Genomic DNA, 23,002 nt, shown 5'->3' with positions numbered 1-23,002 from the left:
TGTGTGAGGGTAGGGAGCTTACAGGAACTCTGTTGCTTTCTGCTCAACTTTGCTGTGAACCTAAAATTTCTCTCTAAAAAAAAATCTGTTAAAATAAAAAAGTGATGGGCCAGTTGAGTCTGTCCTTTTTCATCAACAAAATAATAGCTTCCCTAGAAATCCCACACAAGTAGACTTCTGCTTATACCTCACTGGCCAAAAATGGATCACATGACTACCCCAGGCTGCAAGGGAGTGACTATTTTATTTTTAATTTATTTTTTGGAGGTACTTTCCCCCCAGTTTTACTGAGATATAATTGATATACAGCTCTGTATAAGTTTAAGGTGTACAGCATAATGGCTTGACATACATATACTGTGAAATGATTACCATGATAGGTTTAGTTAACATCCATCTCTCATTCAGGTACAAAAAAAAAAAATCAGTTTTCTTCCCCTTGTGATAAGAACTTTCAGGATTTACTCTTGGCAACTTTCAAATATACTGTATAGCAGAGTTCACTATAGTCATCATGTTGTACATTACATTCCCAGCACTGATTCATCTTATAACTGGAAGTTTGTACCTTTGGATCACCTTCATCCAATTCCCCCGTCCTTCGCTTCCCACTCTGGTAACCGCAAATCTGATCTCTATTTTTGTGAGTTAAAAAAAAATTTTTTTTTTGTTTTTTAGATTTTATGAGTGAGATCATACAGTATTTGTTTTTCTCTATCTGACTTATTTCACGTAGCACAATGCCCTAAAGTTCCATTCCTGTTGTTGCAAATGCTGGATAGTATTCTGTTATACACACCACGTCTTCTCTATCCACTCCTCTGTCGATGGACACTTAGGTTATTTCCATGTCTTGGCTATTGTAAATAATGCTACCATGAAAATGGGGGTACAGGTATCTCTGTGACATAGTGATTTCATTTCCTTTGCATATATACCTGGAGGTAGAGTTGCTGGATCATATCGTAGTTCTAATTTTTTAAGGAATCTCCACGCTGCTTTCCATAGTGGCTGCACCGATTTACATTCCTACAGGCAGTGCACTAGAGTTCCCTCTTCTCTATATCCTCACCAGCATTTGTCGTCTCTTGTCTTTTTGCTAATAGCCATTCTAACAGTTGTGCTGTAATATCTCATTGTTTTGATTTGTGTCTCCCTAATGATTAGTGATGTTGAGCACCTTTTCATGTACCTGTTGGCCATTTGTATATCCTCTTTGAAAAAGTGTCAGGTTCTTTGGCCATTTTTAATTGAATTATTTGTTTTTTAATTGAGCTGTATGAGTTCTTTATATATTTTGGGCATTAAGCCCTTATCAGATATATGATTTGCAAATATTTTCTCCAATTCTGTAGGTTGTCACTGGACATTGGCTCTGTCACTGGCTCTAATTAGGCTAATGCTACAGTGACCCTGAAGACACTAATTTGATGGGACAGGGGTGGAAGAATTAAAAAAAAATTAGTATCAGGCATGATTTTAGCAAGACTTTTTGCAAAGATATCACTTTTTTCCATGTAATATAAAAACGGGCTCTGCTTAATTCATCTCTCTTTGTTCGTTCATCATACATTTTTCCTTATGTTTAAATCTTTCATCCTGGCCTCCCACTCCATTTGGTCTAAATATCCTCTTCGGTTATTTCTGGTTCAGTTGTTTAGAACATGCTGATTTACGGTGCTTTGCTGGAGATCTGTGGTGGGGGAGTGAGCTGCCCAGTGCAGTGGAAGACATTTGCAATTCAGCAGAATGGTCTTAACTACGGTGCCATCTTTATGCTGTCTAGAGGTGATGTGATGCAGGAAGGAATCTCAGACAGTGTAATTAAATGAACAGACAAAAATCCAGACAGGCAGGGTGCTTGCTTTGAAGACCCTATATTTGTTATATAAAAATCAAACACTCACATTCCCAACTTGATTGTACTTAGCTAGGGAAACGCTGGACAAACTCTGATGACTTGAGGGACCTCTGTGACAAGCTTAGACTGTGCAAATGGCCCTCATCCAAGGGTGAAATCCACATGTGGAGCCAGGGGACCCATTTGCCTGCATGCTCCAGGCGCCTCATCCTCGTTGCTTCATTTGTTCCGATGACCCCTGGGCTCAACTACATCCTCCCAGCCTCTACTCCACTCCCTCCTTCCAGAGGTAACATTATAATTTCACAAAGAGAGCAAATTAATATTAATCTTGTTTTGGAAATTTCATGACACTCTTTGACCTCGTTGAAAATGTCACAGATCTGACTTTTGTCAACTGTCTGATGTTCATGCCTTATTATTCCTTTCTGTGCCTGGTTGTCCTTATTTTTTATTTATTTATTTATTTTTCATTTTTCTTATTCTTTTTTTTTTTTTTTTAACATCTTTATTGGAGTATAATTGCTTTACAATGGTGTGTTAGTTTCTGCTTTATAACAAAGTGAATCAGTTATACATATACATATATCCCCATATCTCTTCCCTCTTGCATCTCCCTCCCTCCCACCCTCCCTATCCCACCCCTCTAGGTGGTCACAAAGCACAGAGCTGATCTCCCTGTGCTATGTGGCTGCTTCCCACTAGCTATCTATTTTATGTTTGGTAGTGTATATATGTCCATGCCACTCTCTCACCCTGTTACATCTTACCCCTCCCCCTCCCCATATCCTCAAGTCCATTCTCTAGTAGGTCTGTGTCTTTATTCCCGTCTTGCCACTAGGTTCTTCATGACCTTTTTTTTTTTTTCCCCCTTAGATTCCATATATATGTGTTAGCATACTGTATTTGTTTTTCTCTTTCTGACTTACTTCACTCTGTATGACAGACTCTAACTCCATCCACCTCATTACAAATACCTCCATTTCATTTCTTTTTATGGCTAATATTCCATTGTATATATGTGCCACATCTTCTTTATCCATTCATCCGATGATGGACATTTAGGTTGCTTCCATGTCCTGGCTATTGTAAATAGAGCTGCAATGAACATTGTGGTACATGACTCTTTTTGAATTATGGTTTTCTCAGGGTATATGCCCAGTAGTGGGATTGCTGGGTCATATGGTAATTCTATTTTTAGTTTTTTAAGGAACCTCCATACTGTTCTCCGTAGTGGCTGTATCAATTTACATTCCCACCAACAGTGCAAGAGGGTTCCCTTTTCTCCACACCCTCTCCAGCATTTATTGTTTCTAGATTTTTTGATGATGGCCATTCTGACCAGTGTGAGATGATATCTCATTGTAATTTGATTTGCATTTCTCTAATGATTAATGATGTTGAGCATCCTTTCATGTGTTTGTTGGCAATCTGTATATCATCTTTGGAGAAATGTCTATTTAGGTCTTCTGCCCATTTTTGGATTGGGTTGTTTGTTTTTTTGTTATTGAGCTGCCTGAGCTGCTTGTAAATTTTGGAGATTAATCCTTTGTCAGTTGCTTCATTTGCAAATATTTTCTCCCATTCTGAGGGTTGTCTTTTGGTCTTGTTTATGGTTTCCTTTGCTGTGCAAAAGCTTTTCAGTTTCATTAGGTCCCATTTGTTTATTTGTGTTTTTATTTCCATTTCTCTAGCAGCTGGGTCAAAAAGCATCTTGCTGTGATTGATGTCATAGAGTGTTCTGCCTATGTTTTCCTCTAAGAGTTTGATAGTGTCTGGCCTTACATTTAGGCCTTTAATCCATTTTGAGTTTATTTTTGTGTATGGTGTTAGGGAGTGTTCTAATTTCATTCTTTTACATGTAGCTGTCCAGTTTTCCCAGCACCACTTATTGAAGAGGCTGTCTTTTCTCCACTGTATATGCTTGCCTCCTTTATCAAAGATAAGGTGACCATATGTGCGTGGGTTTATCTCTGGGCTTTTCGATAAGAATTTTAAAACCCCTGTCCTTCGTGTCCTCCATGGGGAAATGAGGAGATGTAAATTTTCCTCTTAAATCAAAGAGGTGCCAAGTGCTTTAACGGTACTGAAGTCACAGGATTGAGTCAGGGCCTCCCAGGAGCACTGGATACCCACCAAGGCTTCCCTCCCGTCTCTGGGACCACAGCAGCCAGGAGCTCTTGGGGAGCTTTTGATTTCTTCCTTCTTTCTTGCTCCTTTTCTTTTTAAAGATTTTTTTTTGACGTGGACCATTCTTTTTAAAAGTCTTTATTGAATTTGTTACAATATTGCTTCTGTTTTTTGTTTTTTTGGGCTGTGTTGGGTCTTCGTTGCTGTGGCGTGCAGGGGCTACTCTTCATTGCGGTGCACGGGCTCTAGGTGCGCGGGCTTCAGTAGTTGCAGTGCGTGGGCTCAGTAGTTGTGGCGCGCAGGCTCAGCAGTTGAGGCTTGCGGGCTTTGTTGCTCCACGGCATGTGGGATCTTCCCGGACCAGGGGTCAAACCCATGTCCCCTGCATTGGCAGGTGGATTCTTAACCACTGCACCACCAGGAAAGTTCTTGCTTCTGTTTTATGTTTTGGTTTTTTTTGGCTGCGAGGCATGTGGGATCTTAGCTCCCCGACCAGGGATCGAACCCGCACCCACTGCATTGGAAGGCAAAGTCTAACCACTGTACCTCCAGGGAAGGCCCCTCTTGCTCCTTTTCTTACTCTCTAGATATTTTCCTTTCTTCTTTCCTTTTGCTCCAAACATCAAAGTGGTGGGAAGAATTCAGCTCTTGATTGGAGGTAGAGGGAAGGCAGAGGCTCATCCCCTTGCCCAGGTCCCCCTGGTTGCAGAGGGAAGAAGCTGGTCCCCTGTCAAACTACAAGTGCAACAAAGACACTTCAGGTGGGTCTCTGTGGCCCTAGGTGTGCTGACTGATCATGGATGAACCTGCCATTTTGCATATTTGACTTTCATAGAACCAGATCTTTCATATGTTATATATGGATACTGCTGACTACCTTCCAAAGGCAGTCAGACTCTTAACCAGGCAAACTCCTGCTTCCATATGATCCAAGCAGGACCTTCCCTATTTAAAAGGAGACAGTTTTTGCTATCATTGGTCTTGATAATGACCATAATTAAGCCATAGGCATAGAATTTTAATAGAATGTGCTTATAACTTCTGAAACCTGAATTTAGTCCCAAACAGCTATGTGCTACACCTACTAGATTTTGACCATCAGATTTATTAAGGTGTGGGTCTGAGAAGAACAGTCTTGTGAATTGTGCTTACAATTACATATGCAAATAAGTAAATACAATACATTAATATTTTCTTAACAAAACCATAAATGATGATAAAATAATAATAAAATATGTTATACTAGATGTTGCTGGTTTAATTATTCCTGTTTGGGGGGAGCTCTTCTTTAAAAATGTTTCTGCTTAGAAGGACGTTCTCACATTTTATTCTTAAAATTTTACTCCTCTTCAAAACCCAGCTCATTTGTCATTTGCTTTCACCAGAGCGATTCCTCACTTCTCTACAAGAAAACAGTGCTCATAACACTTGTCACACACCACACCCTTCCTTCTAGATAATTGTGTGTGGTTTTACTTTACCTGCTGTGTTGTAAACTCCTTAGGGGAGAGTTCCTGTTATACACGACTTACATGTTCTGATACAACCTAACAATACTCAATATATGTATTTAAAAGAAAGAACGAATATGTGATGAGTGTCTACTATCTGCTAGTTGTGTGATCATGATCATTTCTTTTTTTAAATTAATTTTTTTGGAGTATAGTTGATTTACAATGTTGTGTTAGTTTCAGGTGTACAGCAAAGTGAATCAGTTATACGTATACGTATATCCACTCTTTTAGATTCTTTTCCCATATAGGTCATTACAGAGTATTGAGTAGAGTTCCCTGTGCTATACAGTAGGTCCTTATTCGTTATCTATTTTATATATAGTAGTGTGTATATGTCAAGCCTTATCTCCCAAGTTATCCCTCCCCCTTCCTTCCCCCTTGGTAACCATAGTTTGCTTTCTACATCTGATTTCTTATCATCTCTTTGTTTCCTCATGTGTATAATGGTGAAAACTACAACCTCACACATTTAAGATGAAATGACATCATGTATATAAAATACGTAGCACAAGGCCTGGCACACTCAATTCTCATAAATGTCAGCTCTTTATTTTATCGTTATTAACATGGAATGTAGTTTTCAGCAGGTACCTTGAAGCAGGGTGGTTTCTTTGCTGACTGAGGGCATAGTGGTAAATGAAGGGTAGGTAGGAGCAACAGTATTTCATAAAAGCAAAGTAACAGCAATAAAGCTAGAGTGGTTTCAACTGGTAAAATGATTCTTAGTTCCATATGCAATAATGGGTAGGTTTCCAGAAGGACCCGATGTACTCTCAAGCATGCATTCAGCACATAAAAATACAACTCAGCCTCATCATTAATTTGATCTACAGCCAAGAAATTATGTCCATTATCAAGTGAATGCATATTGTGCTGGTCTCCCTCCGATGCAGGTGCTACTTTGGGTAGCCTGCTCTTTCTTTTTCTTTTTTTTTTTTTTTTTAATATTTATTTATTTATTTATTTATTTATTTAGGGCCACGTTGGGTCTTCGTTGCTGTGCGCGGGCTTTCTCTAGTTGTGGTGAGCGGGGGCTACTCTTCGTTGTGGTGCACGGGCTTCTCATTGCAGTGGCTTCTCTTGTTGTGGAGCATGGGCTCTAGGTGCGTGGGCTTCAGTAGTTGTGGCACTCAGGCTCAGTAGTTGTGGCGCACGGGCTTAGTTGCTCCACAGCATGTGGGATCTTCCCGGACCAGGGCTCAAACCCGTGTCCCCTGCATTGGCAGGTGGATTCTTAACCACTGCGCCACCAGGGAAGTCCCTAGCCTGCTCTTTTAAAAGGACTTTCCAAGAAAGGTTAAATTCATGCCTTATTTCTCTTTGCATTCATTTTCCTAGAGGTACAGAGACCTCCACCATCGCTCTACCCTAAGGTCAACAGCTGAGGTAGGTTTGGCCAATATCTATTGAAAATGATGTTGAGGCGATTTCTTTCACTAGAGATTCTTTTTTCAAAATGAGAGCTCATTTCAGCATTTCTTCCCTTCATGTTCTCCAACTTCTCCAATTTCACCAAAGCTATTCTGTATCCCTTTTCTCTGGCATCACTCATCTTCCCAGACCTGCAGAAGCATTCACCTCCTCCAGAAAGCTTTTCCTGGTTCCCCAGAAATAGTTCACTGTCTCTCTGCACCCCGCCCCCGGCTCTGGACAACACAGGATGGTTCTTATTTGTATCGTTGCCATAACCGTATTGTAGGGCAAGTGTATGTTTAAAGGCTTGTTTCTATTGGTTGACTATGAGCCACTCAAGGTTTGGATCTATTTCTGGTCATTTTTATGTCTTGATATTGTAACAGGAAGGTTTGGGGACAGAGGAATGGGCAGCTATGAGGCCTTCTGTGACCCTGCCTGGGGCACAGGGCCTGTCACACTCAGGTCCAGAGTTCGGCTCCATTGGCCATGATGGCCACCACCATGGACCAGCCCTAAGAAGTCTGGTGGGATTGAAGCATAGTGAGTGAGGCAGAGAGGGGATGGGAGATGAGGTTGGATAGAGATGGAGGGGCTGGATCATGCAAGGGTTTTTGGCCTGGGGACAGGCAATTGGACTTTTTGGTCCAAAGGCAATGGGAAGCTGCTGTGAGCTTTAAGAGGGGATGGTGACACGATCCAATGCAGAGATTCCATCACCTGCTCCTCGTTTTCTTCCCCCTCCTGGGTTATGGACACACTGCCGGCTCCTGCAGTGTCTGTCGTGTTGCAAGGAGCATTTTCACTGTATGCTTTTGAACAGCCTCAAAGCCGTAGATGTGCTGAGACGAAAGACCGGAGCTTTGAGCACAGAGAGGTAGCAGCATCCTTGAAACAGGCCAGCTGCCCTACCCCTACCCCCATTATCCTCTGGCCTCATGCTGTGGGTTATTGCACTGCATTTTTCTGCAACCTGATGTTGGAGAGTCTGCTGGTTTTCCATTTGATTTTAAAAATAAGTAAATAATGGCAGTCAATACATGGATATGGTGAAAATGCAAAGCAAGCGACAGAATTTGGGCACCGCAGCTCCAGGGAGCACCTGCAGCTCTGAGAGATTCTTGAAGCCTAGCCGCTTCTGAAGGGACCCATTGCTGTTTTATGTTGTATGTGTGGCTTTGGAGGTCCAGGAGGCCAGCCCCGAGGGACATTTTGGAAAGTGGTAATGGAAATGATTTTCAGTCCAAGGCAAAGAAGCAGGTCAGGTACTAAACTCCCTGCCGTACCTTAAAAGGCTCTAATTCTATCCTGACAAACAGTAAAGAGAGCAAATAAGTACATTTGTGCCATTTCAATGTTCTTCTTCAAACATGTGGATTTAAGCCAGTTGGGTTTGGAATCCATTTAGTTTGTGATTTTGCCAAGAGTTTTGTGGGTGTAAAGTTTAAAAATAGCTACGTACACATAGGATGTCTGTGGGGAAAAGTGGGTAAATTCTAGGTTGGAAAAAGATTCTGTGAGCAAGTGCCCTCAATGTTTAGTTCCAAATGTTTGCAAAGACAAACATTTTGGAGATCAGAGTAACAGTCCTGTTTCACCCTTGGTCCAAACCAGGGTGCATCTGCATCCAAATGTGGGAGTGGATAGGTGACTCAGAAATATGTAATGGGGGGAATTAAAGACCCAGAAAAAAGAATTAAAGTTTAAAAAGAGGTGAGGGAGGAAAAAGGGAGAAAAAGTTCCATATAAATAGGCTAGTAAAGTCAGGATTTTTCAGACTGGAAGCATGGAAGCAGATGGAATTAAAGCCAAAAAATGCAATAAGTGGCTGAGGTTAGGGTAATTGCAGCCTTGCTCGGTCACGGCCGCATGAGTTTTCTTCCCTGCGCACAATTTCCCCCCTCTCAACCCTCCAGGACTGTGGATTGATTAATTATGAAGTGAGCAGCCTGATGAGGGTCAGGGGACTTGACTTGGGAATGTGAAGATGGGGATTTATCATGAAAGGCGCACCAGCCAAGCCAGCCACAAACAAATACATCTCTCACGCACTCACCCCTTCCAATCTTATTTATCGAGGTACTGCTTAGACTAAAGACTAGTTTATAATTTGCCTGGGTGGATAAATCTCGTATCTAAACAACTACAGGGCTAAGTATCATGTGATCCGTCCTGAGTCAGGGACGACCTAGTACCAGCACATTACAGCAGTGGGAAGGGTGCTCTGGCTTCCCGGAGGAGGGGTTTGCACTGGCCTTGGGTGGACGGTGGGATTTTGATGGGTAGAGAGTTGGAGAGGAATAACCTGAGCTTTGGCACGTGGGTGGGAAAGCACCAGGTGTGGTTAGTGAAGCGTAGAATAATTAAGTGCTAAGATGGAAGAGGTGATGGGGACCACAGTGAAGGCCTGAGAGTGTGTCTGGGGAGAGGGCACTTTTGCTTGGTTGGCAAGAGGGAACCATGGCAGGGTTTTGAGCAGGAGGATGTGCAAAGCACGTTAAAAATTGGCAGTCGTGTGTAGATGGACAGGAGTGGACAGATGTTGGGGCCATGGAGACCGGTTGGGAGTGTATGGCCATAGCCCAGGTGAGGATAACACAGTACACAAAGACACTGGAGAGTGGGCATAACTCTCAGGCAACCAAATCAAGGGTGCGAAAATATTTCCTCATTTTCTTTTGAATCCGGCCAATTCTGACTCAAAACCATCATCCTGTGTGTCATTGGGAAATTCCATTGAGTTATAATTGAGGGCTGCTCTCCTTGGAATAGGGACATATCAGAGTCTTGGAGGATATTATGATAGGTGAAATGGGGAAGAGGCCTCTGGTCTCTTGTGGTCCTGCAGTGGTCCATGAAGCCAGTTTCTGTACCTTGAAGACAAATACCCAGGTGAAGTGAGTATTTGGATGCCTTCACTTTACAGATGAGGAACCTGAGCCACAGAAGATCACAGAACTGTCCGAAGTTTCACAGCTAGTAAGGAAGGGGCTGGGATTAGAAGACCTGGCTCCAATCTTTTTAATGGCTGAATAGTATTCCACTGTGTGTGTGTGTGTGTGTGTGTGTGTGTGTGTGTGTGTGTGTGTATCACATCTTCTTTATCCATTTATCTGTTGATGGACATTTAGGTTGCTTCCATACCTTGGCAATTGTAAATAATGCTGTTATGAACTTTGGGGTGCATGTGTCTTTTCGAATTAGTGTTTTCATTTTCTTTGGATATATACCCAGGAGTGGAACTGCTGGGTCATAGGGTAGTTCTACTTTTAGTTTTTTTTTTTTTTTTTAATTAATTAATTAATTTTATTTTTGGCTGTGTGGGTCTTCGTTTCTGTGCAAGGGCTTTCTCTAGTTGCGGCAAGCGGGGGCCACTCTTCATCGCGGTGCGCGGGCCTCTCACTGTCGCGGCCTCTCTTGTTGAGGAGCACAGGCTCCAGACGTGCAGGCTCAGTAGTTGTGGCTCACGGGCCTAGTTGCTCCGCGGCATGTGGGATCTTCCCAGACCAGGGCCCGAACCCGTGTCCCCTGCATTGGCAGGCAGACTCTCAACCACTGCGCCACCAGGGAAGCCCTACTTTTAGTTTTTTGAGAAACCTCCATACTGTTTTCCATAGTGGCTGCACCAATTTACATTCCCACCAACAGTGTATGAGGGTTCCCTTTTCTCCACATCTTTGCCAACATTTGTTGTTTGTAGTCTTTTTGATGATAGCCATTCTGACAGGTGTGAGGTGATATCTCATAGTGGTTTTGGTTTGCGTTTCCCTGAGGATTAGCGATGTTGAGCATCGTTTCACGTGCCTGTTGACCATCTGCGTTTCCTTTTGGAAAAATGTTTGACACGCTTCTTTACAATGTTTTTCTCTGCATTGTTTTACACGGTCAAGGGATATATTTACGTATATATGTATGTATGTAAATGTTACGTATGTATATATGTGTTTATGTATGTATGTATTACGTATGTGTATGTATACATATGTATATATACACACCTATACATACATACGTTCAGGTTGTTCCTCAATGGTTTGTAATTATAAAGTGCACGGTGAGAAACAGATGCATGTCTTTATCTCTGTTTTGGGTAATTTCCTTGGGAGAGACTCCTGGAAATTGAATTACAAGCCAGGAGCATTTTTACAGCTACTGACATATCTATTGCCACACTTTTTTCCAAAAAGATTGTGCCAACTACTGCTAAAAGCCTTGTGTAAACATAAACTGTGTATTAATTTTTAAACTTTTGCTAACTTGAAAGGTGGAAATGACCTCTTGTGTGCCAGGCTTTGCCTCTTGATCTCATTTATTCCTCAGAATGACCCTATGACGAAGGCCTTGTTCCTTAAAATATTATTAATCTTGCTGGCTGAATTTTTTGGCGCCCTCTTGAATTTTGCCTCTGAGGTGACTGTGTCCCTCACCTACCCTAGACCCAGCTCTGATTCACTTCGCTTTGCAAATGAGGAAACCAGGGGTGAGAAATGAAGTTTATTGATTAGGTCACACGGCCAGTAAGTCTCAGTGATGACATTCAGATCTGGGTACGTGTGACTCCAAAACCCTGTTTCTTTCTACTAAGCTGTCTTGGTGCTTCAGTCTGGGTTTTTGAATGTGAATAATGAGGAGAGAGAAGAAACCATTAAACAGAACTGAGGAATCCCGGAGAAGGAGGAGCTGGTCCTTTCCGGCATGTAAGGGTGTGGTGGTAGTTTAACGTGGGTCACGTTGATTTGGGGGCACAGGGAAACCAGACCCGTCCACTGTGGGGTGAGTAGCAAGAGGTTGAAGATTCAGGTCTGTCCCGCAGGAAGGGGTGTGACTGAGTGTGACAGAGGGCCAGGGGACACCTCGCTGGAAGCTCTAGTGCTTATCTAATCTGAGCGCAAAGGCCGGGTTAGACCCAGAATAGGGCTGTGACCAGGCAGAGTTCCTGGGGACCGTCACAGTCACACATGGTTGGGTCACAGTTCTGAGCCTGCTGTCCGGCGCCCGGCCGTGCTCCCCTCCACAGTGGCATCCATTGCACGGTGTCCAGCTGGGGCACAGCTGGACCAGGAAATACTCCTGGAAGCCCGGGCTGGGCTGTGAGTTCTGACACCGACCAAAGGAGCGAAGGAGTCACTGCAGGTCTGCAGAGCCAGCTTGGGGTGAACACAGGCCCGGACTGCCATGACCTTTCTGGCCAAGCAGAGTGGCAGAGCCACTGGCCTGGGCTGAGTGACCTACGTTGGGCACCACAGGCTCGTTCTGCAGGAAGTGGGACTAAGTCTCAGCATGCCCCCAGGATGAGTCGTCTCCCTGCTGTGCACACCAGTTTCCTCTGTTGTGCCCGGTTGCATTTTCAGTCTTCAGACCACTTCCAAGGGCAGAGGATCTGGCAGTAGGTCTGTTCTACTCATCAGTCTGTTCCTGCTTCTGACCTTGTTGGAATCACTCACATCTTATGCGGTCAGGAGGGGGCCTGAGCGGGTAATGGAGGGCTCTGGCCCTGGGTGCAGAGGAGGCAAGGTTAGCTTCTGGGAGTAGTGCACAGGTTAGGGAGCATTTGGGAAGGTGGAACAAGTTTGGCCTAATTGGAGCCTGTAAGAGCGGAGTGAAAGTTGGCCAAGTAGCCATGGACGGATGGACCACAGTGTGGTCTGGCAGTTGCGGGGTAGAAATAGCAAAAGTGCAGGATGGCTCGGCTTGGGGGCCTGGCAGATGGGGCAACAGACAGAGGGAGAGGTGCAGATGCTACAAAGGCAGCAGTGAGACGGGCAGCCCTGGGCTCCAGGTGGGGTGGGCAGGCCTGGAAACCAGGAGAGAGGAGGGGAGAGTAGACGGGCGGGGAGATGGCCGAGAGGAGGAGGCTTTGTAGGCTTGAGGGATTGGGTGGGGGGCTGAGGGGAGAGGGTGTGCTTAGGGAAGGGCAGCTCACAGCTGGGGATCTGGGAGAAGGAGCAGCGTTGAGTGGTAACAAGTGCCAGGGTCTGGTTTCGTCGGCAGTGGCTTGAAACGGAGGAAAGAGACAAGCCAGGGAGGGTGTGAGGATGGAAAGATGACTTCCTATGGGGTGGAATTCTGTCCAGAGAGACGACTGAGAGGTGATGGTGGAATTGCTCCTTTTTTTAAAAATAGATTTATTTATTTATTTTTATTTTTGGCTGTGTTGGGTCTTGGTTGCTGAGAATTGCTGATTTTAAAGAGTGCGTTGAAGCTAAACCCCGTCTGTCCTCCCCGCACCAGGGAGTCTGTGAAGGAGACTGGCGCCTGCCGGGGCCCGAGGGAAGGGAAAGAGCACCAGCCTCTATGAAATGTCGGCTGTGTCACAGGCAATATAGGGACTTTTGCGCAAATTATATAACTTAGTTCTCACAGTGACCCTCCAGGGTAGGTATTGTTGTCCATAGTTTACAGGTGATGAAATTGAGGTGCAGCGAAGTGAAATAACTTGCCCTGGGTTCACAGAGTGAGTGGTGGAGTCAGAATGGGAAGCCAGGTTTAGCTGATGCCACAGTCGAGACTCCATATATGTAACTGTGTTAGATCCTTTAGGAGGATTATAAAATCTGCAGGTAAGGGTTTCCCTGGTGGCGCAGTGGTTAAGAATCCACCTGCCAATGCAGGGGACACGGGTTCGACCCCCTGGTCTGGGAAGATCCCACATGCCGCGGAGCAACTAAGCCCGTGTGCCACTACTGAAGCCTGCGCTCTAGAGCCTGCAAGCCACAACAAGAGAAGCCACAACAAGAGAAGCCACCGCAATGAGAAGCCCGCGCACCACAACGAAGAGTAGGCCCCACTCGCCGCAGCTAGAGAAAGCCCGCGCGCAGCAACGAAGACCCAATGCAGCCAAAAATAAATAAATAAATTTAAAAAAACACCATTCACTTTATAGCAGTACACCATATATACTCAATAAATATTTGTTAATCAATAAATATTATTTTAAAAAAATAGAAAGAAAATCTTCAAAAAAAAAAAAATCTGCAGGTAAGAGGTAACTAGTCATGGTGGGAGTAGTTCATTCATTCCCTGAGGATGAGATGGTGTCTCTCCCATTCAGTCCCAGGTCCCCTTGGCTGACATGAAGCTGTTCTGTGAGGTTTGCTTGTCAACTAATTTGACTTAGTGATCAAACTGTGCAGTACTTCGTGCATTCTGGATTTTAAAAGTTTTTGTTTATTCATTATATCAAATTTACCAGCCTATGAGGGGAAATTAAGACTTTATGTAGTTTTTAAATGTTGTACAATAATATTTTTTCAAATAAATCTCTCCTATAAATTATAAAAAAGCCACAAACAGCCCACTGCCTGACACATAGTGGGACTCAGTAAATTCTTGTTGAATGAATAAGTAAATCCACTCAGATCACTGAAAAAAGAGGTACAGGGAACTGAATTCCTATCAGTTTTCAGGAATCTCAGTGGAGGGTGGGCTGAGGGGATTTATAACTTACCTGGAAGGCCTTCAAAGTGCTAGAAGCCCTTGTAACCAGTGGAGGTAGTGGGGAGGGGTTCTAACACTTCGACAATTGGACAATTGGAGTTGACTTTGGAACTGCAGAATGTGGATGAGGATGCAGGGGGGCTCCAGTCGATGTGGGCTCTCTATCCACAAGGCTAGAACCGTGGGTAGGAGCCTGCCATCTCCCAGGAGGATGTGGGCCTCACCGCTTGCCCTCTGCTTGCCGAACTTTACAGATCTGGTCTCAGGAGACTGGAGGAAGCCAGCTTCCAGGCTTTCTGCCCAGAGGCAAATTTCCCTCTTCCCACAGTATGGCTGGAGATGTCCAGGGAGGCTCATCCAAAGCAGAAGGCTGTGTCCAGTCCTCCAGGTCTTGTAAATTCCACCCTTCAAGCAGGAATGCTACCATCTTGGTCCAAAAAAAACCCTACAGAGAAAATCCCTTATGAAAATGCTCTTCTGAGAAAATGATTTTACTTATTTTTATTTATTTTACTTATTTTATATTGGAGTATAGCTGATCAACAATGTTCTGTTAGTTTCAGGTGTAGGACAGAGTGATTCAGAGTGATACATGTATCTATTCTTTTTCAAATTCTTTTCCCATTTAGGTTATTACAGAGTATTGAGCAGAGTTCCCTGTGCTATGCAGTAGGTTCTTGTTGGTTACCTATTTAAAATATAGCAGTGTGTACATGTCAATCCCAAACTTGAAGTCTATCCCTCCCCTCAACCCTTTCCCCCTGGTAACCATAAGTTTGTTCTCTAAGTCTGTGAGGAGAAAGTGATTTTAGACGTCTTTGCTAAGAAAAACTTGGTTTCTGTTGAGAAATAGCATTGAGGCAACTTAAATTACAATGAAATAAGACAATGTCACTAGATTCTCTAACTGTAAATGAGAACCACCACTAAGCTGCTCATGTTTCCCTTTTTGCTTTGGCTTCTAGGAAATTCATCTGCAGCAGTTTTTCTTTATGGTTGGAATATTTCTAGACTCTTTTTCCTTAGCCCTTGCATCGTCTTATATAATCGTAATTTCAGTTGCTTCAATACCTTGTGGAAATAGAACAATTAAATGCAGAATAATACATGGAAGTGAAGTGCCTCCCTGTGTTCATCAGGGTGGAGTCTTCTGCAAAGGAAAGGGCAGTCGCTGGCCCTCCTGGGCACGATGGCCACTAGGTGGCACCAAAGCCTTCCCACAGCCATCCTTAGCTGGGCGATTTGGCCTGAAAGCGTTTCTGTATAAGCGTTTCTGGCCATTTCTTGTACTGGGCTAACCACGTTGAGAGCTGCTCCTGTCCAGAACGCACTAGGTTTAGTTCTGGGGTCTGGGCAAAGCTGACCTAAGGGAGTCTGGCTGGCTTCTTTCAGATGTTCAACCTATGAGATCAAATAAGGTGGGGCAGCTCTGAACCAGACTAGGCAGCTGGCGGCTGTGCATCCTCCATGGGAGCAGCTCCATTTTCTACACCATCCAAGGCAGTGGGAGGTGGGACCCTCATCACAAATGGAGAGTTTAGGGGGTGTGTTATAGGGGCACAGGGAAGGGGCTTTTCAGGGCAGGGTGGGGAAGGCGACCAACCAGCTATGCCCTCTGCCCGCCTGAAATTCAGACTTGGGATCACTGGCCAGAACTGGTCATGATAGCGTTCTGAGGGCTTGGAAGGGAGAAGCTCTCAACAGTTTATTTGCCCTTAAAAATCTCTTCTAGGAATTCTATGAGTCTACTCAGGTGCCTCCTACCTGGTAGACTGGAGAATTCATTCATCTTCAGAAAGCCCAGTAGGGGGGTAGGAAGTACCCGCATTTCTCCTGATTCACAAGGGTCTAAAGAGATCAGCCATGGGTTCAAGGGTCTTCCCAATACAAGTAAACATTTGGCCTCACCTGGAAGGCGCTAGACGGTGCAGCCCAGCGGGCTTCCATGTGACCGCTCCCGTCCTCGGGTCTCAGGGCTCAAGCAGCAGCCAGTGCTACAACCTACTTTGTACTCCACACATCAGCCCCTCGACCGTCGCAGAAGTCTCTTCGGTGGCTCACCACCCTCCCCCATGGGTGACCCAAGATGATTTCAGTAGGGCTCGCTCTCCAGGTCCATTAGGGACCCCCGAGAAACATTTGATCTTTAAAGCCGATACTAGGTGGTATGTAGGGTGGGCCATGGTGGCACCGTGGGCAGTAACTTGGGGAGTCTTATTTGGAAAAGAGGCAAGTAAGGGATGGGCTGTGAGCTAGACCAGGGCACTTACTAACGCACCCCCCAGGGCAATGCTGGGGGAACTGCAAGGTCAAGGAGACGTTTTGTCCATTAAATAACAAAAAACTAGGGTTAAAGTCTAGATGTCCTCCATCACAGAGCCAAATCCAGGAGAAAAATAAATTTATGAGACAACCACAATGTTTTTTTTAATTGAACAAATTTATTGAGCACCTACAGTATGGCAGCATCTATCACAATAATAATCCAAAAGAGTCAGGATCTACCAGTGGGTGTCAGGAGCCCTCCCGGATGAGGACAGTGCTAGCGGTAGGTCAGAAAAGGGGGTGATGCCGTCAGTAGTGTCTCTGTGACTCCTCCTCAGAGCGACTGCCGTCTGTGAGGAGGGGAGCGTCTGACTGTGGTCTGCGGTGGGCTTCTCTCCCCTTCTCCCCTTGTGTTATGGGGGGCATCTTGCATTTTCTGCTTTTGAAGGGCTTTGCTGACATCTTTTGGGGTCACTCAGTTTGGTAGACTACACTGTGCTGAGGCAGGGGTCCGTGAGAAAGGATGGGGGCAGAGCGCATCAGAGCTGTGCTCTGAAGCATCCGTAGGGGGTATGTGTGAATATTCTGAACTAAGGGCACTGATGAAGGGTGAAGACAGGAGGAGCCATCACCTGGCCGTGGGCCTACTCGTGGATGCCTCAGTGACTTTTGCTATCCTGAGCTTGTCTCCTGCTCCTTGGGGCTGCGTCAGCGCCCTGAGTGATTAGCGTGTTGTTTTGCATCATCAGCTACTGTCTGTGAGTCACATTTCCGGGCAGCAGGTGGGCAGGCAGCGGCCTTCTAGGCATCATCTCTGCAGAAAGAAGCCCCATGCTGCTCTGAGAGCTGTGGTTCTGTAGTCACCAGTGTGGCCCCTAGAGTGTATTTTCTTGGTCTCGGGCACCACAGCAGCAGAGGGATGCAACCCTCTGTTCTTTATCGTTGACCGTGGCTGAGATCTCAAATCAACGTCAGTCTGGCACAGGGGTTGGCAAGCTGTGACCTTTGGGCCAAATCCGACCCTCCATCCGTTCTTGTAAAATAAATTTTCTTGGAACTCAGCTGCTCCCATTCATTTACATATCATAGGCTGCTTTCACACTGTAATGACAGAGACTCTGGCTGGCAAAGCCGGAAGTATTTATTATTTAGCCCTTTAAAAAAAGTTTGCTCACTCCTGGTCTAGAATTATAGAAGACCATACTTTTATTTACTTAAATCAGAGCAGAATATTGTAATTCGGAGTCCTGGAATATGCGGGATGTTCGGGGTAGGAGGTAAGGTTCTCATTACAGGGATGGCAAAGACCTGAGGCTTCAGCTCGAGTCTGATGGCTGGTAACGGCTGCCGGAAGGACTGTGTTGAAGAGGATTCTGGAGCTGTGTCTGGGCTGGTGTGGGTGCTTCCAGAGAGGGGTAAACTGGGCCATGAGTCATTCAGGCAGGGAGCACCAGAGTGGGACGTAAGCAAGGCAAGTCTACGCCCTTCTTCCCCAAAGGTATACAGCAACTAGGGACAGCTTGGCGTTGTCCCTGACGCCAGCACTTGGCACTGTAGAGGCTGGAATTGTAAACATACCCTTACTGGAGTGGGAGAGAGGTGAGATGTAAATACTGTTCACGCTGTGACAGAAGCAGGCAATGGCAGGAAAGGTCAGGTTAGAGCTCCAGCTTTAATTAAGGCTCCTATGCACGCGTGCAACAGTGTTGGTTCAGGACAGCATTTTGTGTAAAGCTTCCCGCTTGGAGAAGAGGGGAGTGCATTTATTAACCTGTGCAATCAAAATGCCAGTTAAAATTGTTATGAATTATTTAAAAATGAAAAAGGGTGTGTGATGATGCATGTTTACTGGAGAAAGCAGTATAAAATGTGGCTCCTGTAATTTACATAGATCTGTGTATATATAGCCCTTGGATTGTGGTTTTAAAAATTGAAGCAACTTAAGAATACCTACCCACTATGTCTAATACCCTACTATTCTGTAACTCCAAGAATGATTCTTCCTTATTGATCCAGACAAATCTAGGTAGTGGAGTCTTCTGTAGACCCCCAACTGTTACAGTGAATGTGTTTGAAAGATGTATGCAACTCTAGTTTTTGGAACTCAAAATCGTATTATAAATGCACCAAGAGTCTGTTAACTCAGGCTGAATCTCTATAAAGCATAGTAGCTACTTTTGCGTAAATGCAGATGTTGCGTGGCATCAAAGTGAGGTATCACTGTAGTCTGATGTAAGTTTACTGTTTTATCAAGGTGACTCCTTTCACTGTAACGGTACCTGGAAATTCTCAGGGCCACTGCTCCCTGGTAAGGTAAACAGATATGGAGAATCCAGTAAGGTGGAATTATGTGCACTAATCTCTCATACAAGTCACTTGGTATCTTTCTCACATTCCACGTTTTTGGGCTTTAATTGTTTTTCCTTCCCAGCATGAAAAATTGTGAAATCAGCTCCAGCTGACTAGGTTTTCTTTCCATTTCAAATAATTACATGAAGCATTTAAACAAGTGCACCAAACCATATCTCAAATGGAACTGAGTATTCAAAACATATATTTTATGCCTTAAGTTTATTGAGAATTTATTTGCATAAAAATCCCAGTATTTTTCCACTGAGCCCACCACCTCGCAGGTAAGAATGGGTGGTGTGTCAAACGTGCTAGTAACGACCCGGTGAGACAGATAATTAGATTCCGGAGGGACCTGGGGAAGCGGGGCTGAGAACACGAGTGGCGTGCAGACCCCAGAGGGGCGGGGCACCTGAGCCTGTGGGTCTGAAAGACAAGAGTGGGGTGCGTTCAGATGTAGAATTCCTCCTCCACGTCACTGCCCCCGCGTCCGGCCAGCACTGAGGGTGGTAGGACACCTCTGCCAGTCTGCTGGGCGTCGGGAGCATCATAAGGGAGTTCTGGGGGTGACTCTGTGAGCCAGGAGGTGTCGGAAGCTGGGGAAGTGGTGACAGCTGTGGCCGAGGAGCTGGAAGGCCCTTTGGTGGACAGAGGGAGGGCAGCCCAGGAGGCCTCTGTGGTCACGCCGCCCCCAGCGGGCAGGGGTCCTTCTCTGGAAGCCCTGCGCTCTGACCAGAGGCTGCTGCATCTTTCGGAGGGGAGCAGTGTTTCCGCGGGGCTGCAGAACCTGCTGGGTGCAGAGTACGCAGAGACCACGGACAGGTCGGAGGAGGAGAGCCGCAGCCCCGTGTCCACGTCCGTCTCCTGGGCCCCCTCTAAGTCATCGATGGAGAGGAGGTGGCCGTGCCTCCGCTCCGACGCCCTCTGCCCCGGGCCGTCTGTGTTTGCAAACCACGGTGGTTCGGCTGAGGAGGCCGGGGAGGGGTCTCCCGTGGGCAAACAAAACAAGGACTTGCTTCTCTGGAAAGACCAGGGGAGGCTGGGAGGGCTGCCGGCTGGTCTGGCGAAGTCCTGCGGCTGCCGGGCAGGCAGGCCTGTCTGGCCGAGCCCCAGGTCTGAAGTGTCCATCGGGGGCTGCGGGCCGCTGCCAGGGGTCCGGCTCCGTGCAGCGGCACTCGGAGAAGGCGTGGAGCCAGCTTTCTGCTCTGAGGCGTGGTGAGCTCTGCTGGGTTTAGGGCACCTCCTGTGTACCCTCTGTGCCTGCAGGGGGAAGAGTGCATGTCACATCAGTGCAGGACTGGCCGGTCACCGGGGACGGGGATTCCGCTGTTAACAGAACGTGAGACACATTTCCTGATGACTGGAAACTTCCAGCAATGTCTCGGCAATAAAGCATTACCAGAAATTTCATTCTCCACGTTCTAAAGCAAAGACAGAGGTAGCGGAGCTTGGGGGGATACAGATGAGACTTCAGTCTGAGCAGACATCCCCGAACCCAGGGAGGGAGGCAGTCCCTTGTCACGACAGGGGACGGTACGTGTTGCAGTGCACACGCAAGGATGCTCAACAGATTAGCCACGAGCGTGAGGCCTGGCTGAGCAGGAGAGGGGAGACAAGAATGACCATTCAATGCAAAAAGGTTGCTTGAAGGGTTTCTCTCCCTCCAACCAAAGCCCCACTGTTTGGAAATACTGCTGACGGCAGGATGGAAGGATCGGGATGGGACTTGACTCCAGCGCACGTGTGAACATCAGGACACATCCTAGGGGTGGCCTATGATTCAGGGCAGTAAATCTTCAAAGAGTGCAGGGCTATCAGGAAATTGGCATTTATTTACTTGCTCTAAGGAACTCCACAATACTCCTCTATTTTGCCTTTCAGAAACTGTATGGGAAAGGGGGCGGCCGGCTACTGACTGACCCCGTGGATGCCCCACAGGGCTTGGACAAGCAGTTTCACCCTTTAGCACTCAGCCCTGTCCTCCTAGTCTCCCCGACCTCCCCTGCAGCTCTGCAGGAAGCTCTTTCTGCTGCACAGAACTGGGGCTTCACTTCCGACGCTCATGCCCCCCTGGGGCTGCTGCTCTCAGGTTCTCCCCCTGGTCTGGCTCACCAGGCCTGCAGGCCAAAGTCTGGATTACTTACTATCCAGATAATGGATCTGGGGACAGTGGGTCTGGCTCTGCTTTGTATAGCATTACCTGACTTATGAATCCCTGAAATAAGAGGGCTGAGTGCAGTTTACTATAAGGGGTATTTCCTGGCACCCAGCAGGCTATGAGACGTTGGCTTTTCCCTGGACAGCCAAGTCCCCCACCTCCCTGTTAGACAGGAACCTGGTTTTTTCACAGCCACCTGGGAAATTTTATCCAATGCAATATACACTTATTTGTACCTATTACAGGTAAAGGAGGAGAAACTACAATGAGAAGGACTGTCCTCAACCACATGAAACTTATATCTCATTGACAGGATCGGAGACAAAAAGAACTCAGACAAGGGCGTGTGATGACAGGCACAATACTAGGGCGAAGAGGGAGAGGCCGTGCCTGCCCGCGGGAGCACAGCAGTCTCCAGTTGGAGGTGGCCATGGAGATGGGCGGCTGTCGTCCTAGAGGGTGGCACGCGTGGAGAGGAGGCTGTGCTGGAGAGAGAGGCCAAGACAAACAGGCGCTGACTGTTGGCAGGTGAGCAAGGGAGTTGCAGGGGCCGGGGAGCAAGCAGCTTGGCTTGATTACAGACCAGGTGCCTGGAAAGCAGTGCTGTAGGTCAGCTTGGGGATGGAGTCTAGTATGGGTCAAGGAGACCCTGACCATCTGGGTAAGAAATCCACATAATTATCCTTCTGCTGGGGCCATGTTCACTCTTGATTGTTTTTTTCTATAGGACCATTCCTTTCACTGATTTCTTAGATCTTTTTTGCCTAATTCCAGGTATCTCTTAATCCTATAAACAGACCGACTGACTCATTTTCAATCAACATTAACTGAGAGTCTTTTAAGCAGAGCTCCTCAACTGGTGTGTTTTAGCTTTGCCTGGGTTATAAAGGTGTGCTGAGGACTGATCTCTGTCACCAGCAGCCTCTCATACCACAGAAATATTATCGTTTCCTATGTGCTCTGACGTGAAAAAGGTCTGGAGGACCAGGCACAGATAATTTTGAATAAGACACGATCTTAGCCCCCCACAATTAACAATACAACGGTCAAGGGTAATAAAGTGAGCCACAATGATAAAGTGAGAGGTGATATAATGGGGGCGTTTGGGGCACCAAGGGGGGAGGGGTTGATTTTACAGAGGGGGTGAGGCAGCACGGGGAGAGGGTAGAAAAAGCTTGCCTTGAAGTCATGACTGGACAAAATCTTGGAAGTGGAAGAGGGGTTTGCCAACTGGAGGGCAGTGGGTGTGGCATGGAAAGGCACACAGGCACAGAGACAGCCTGAGCAGAGGCTGGGGGCATGAACCAAAACAAGAGGCGAGCCCTGAGAAGTGAGAGGAGCCTCGTCAGGGGCGTGCTGTTGTGTGCGCAAGCTCCCTCTCCCTCTATATATTCTTTTTCAGATTCTTTTCCATTTTGGTTATTACAAGATACTGAATATAGTTCACTATGCTACACAGTAAATCCTTGTTGTTCATCTATTTTATAGATGGTAGTGTGTATCTGCTAATTCCAAACTCCTAATTTATCCATACCTCTTGCCTTTCCTCTTTGGTAACCATAAGTTGTTTTCTATGTCAGTGAGTCTGTTTCTGTTCTGCAGGTAAGTTCATTTGTATCATATTTTAGATTCCACTCATAAGGGATAGCATATGATATTTGTCTTTCTCTGTCTGACTTAGTATGATAATCTCTAGGTTCATCAATGTTGCTGCAAATGGCATTATTTCATTCTTTTTTTATGGCTGAGTAATATTCCATTGTATATATGTACCACATCTTCTTTATCCATTCATCTATCGATGGACACTTTGGTTGCTTCCATGTCTTGGCTATTGTAAATAGTGCTGCTGTGAACATTGGGGTGGATTTATCT

At 45.8% G+C, this 23,002-nt stretch overlaps 1 protein-coding gene and 1 long non-coding RNA gene across 3 annotated transcripts in view; one reads left to right on the top strand and one right to left on the bottom strand.

Annotated features, from left to right (window-relative positions):
* Positions 1 to 19,195: 19,195 nt before the first annotated feature.
* The window catches only part of FAM124A (family with sequence similarity 124 member A), a 105,877-nt gene continuing 102,070 nt past the window's right edge, over positions 19,196 to 23,002 (bottom strand). Inside the window, exon 4 of the mRNA XM_061170943.1 lies at positions 19,196 to 20,229. Coding sequence (XP_061026926.1) covers positions 19,420 to 20,229 — 810 coding nt within the window. The 3' untranslated portion in view covers positions 19,196 to 19,419. The remainder of the gene's footprint in view (positions 20,230 to 23,002) is intronic.
* LOC133076629 (uncharacterized) overlaps positions 21,498 to 23,002 on the top strand; it is a 66,898-nt gene continuing 65,393 nt past the window's right edge. For both annotated transcript variants that reach the window (XR_009697568.1, XR_009697569.1), the window contains exon 1: positions 21,498 to 21,655. This is a non-coding gene — a long non-coding RNA (uncharacterized LOC133076629). The remainder of the gene's footprint in view (positions 21,656 to 23,002) is intronic.

This window comes from Eubalaena glacialis, chromosome 16, assembly GCF_028564815.1.
Source record: "Eubalaena glacialis isolate mEubGla1 chromosome 16, mEubGla1.1.hap2.+ XY, whole genome shotgun sequence".
NCBI lineage: Eukaryota > Metazoa > Chordata > Mammalia > Artiodactyla > Balaenidae > Eubalaena > Eubalaena glacialis.
This window is presented reverse-complemented; position numbering and strand designations above follow the sequence as displayed.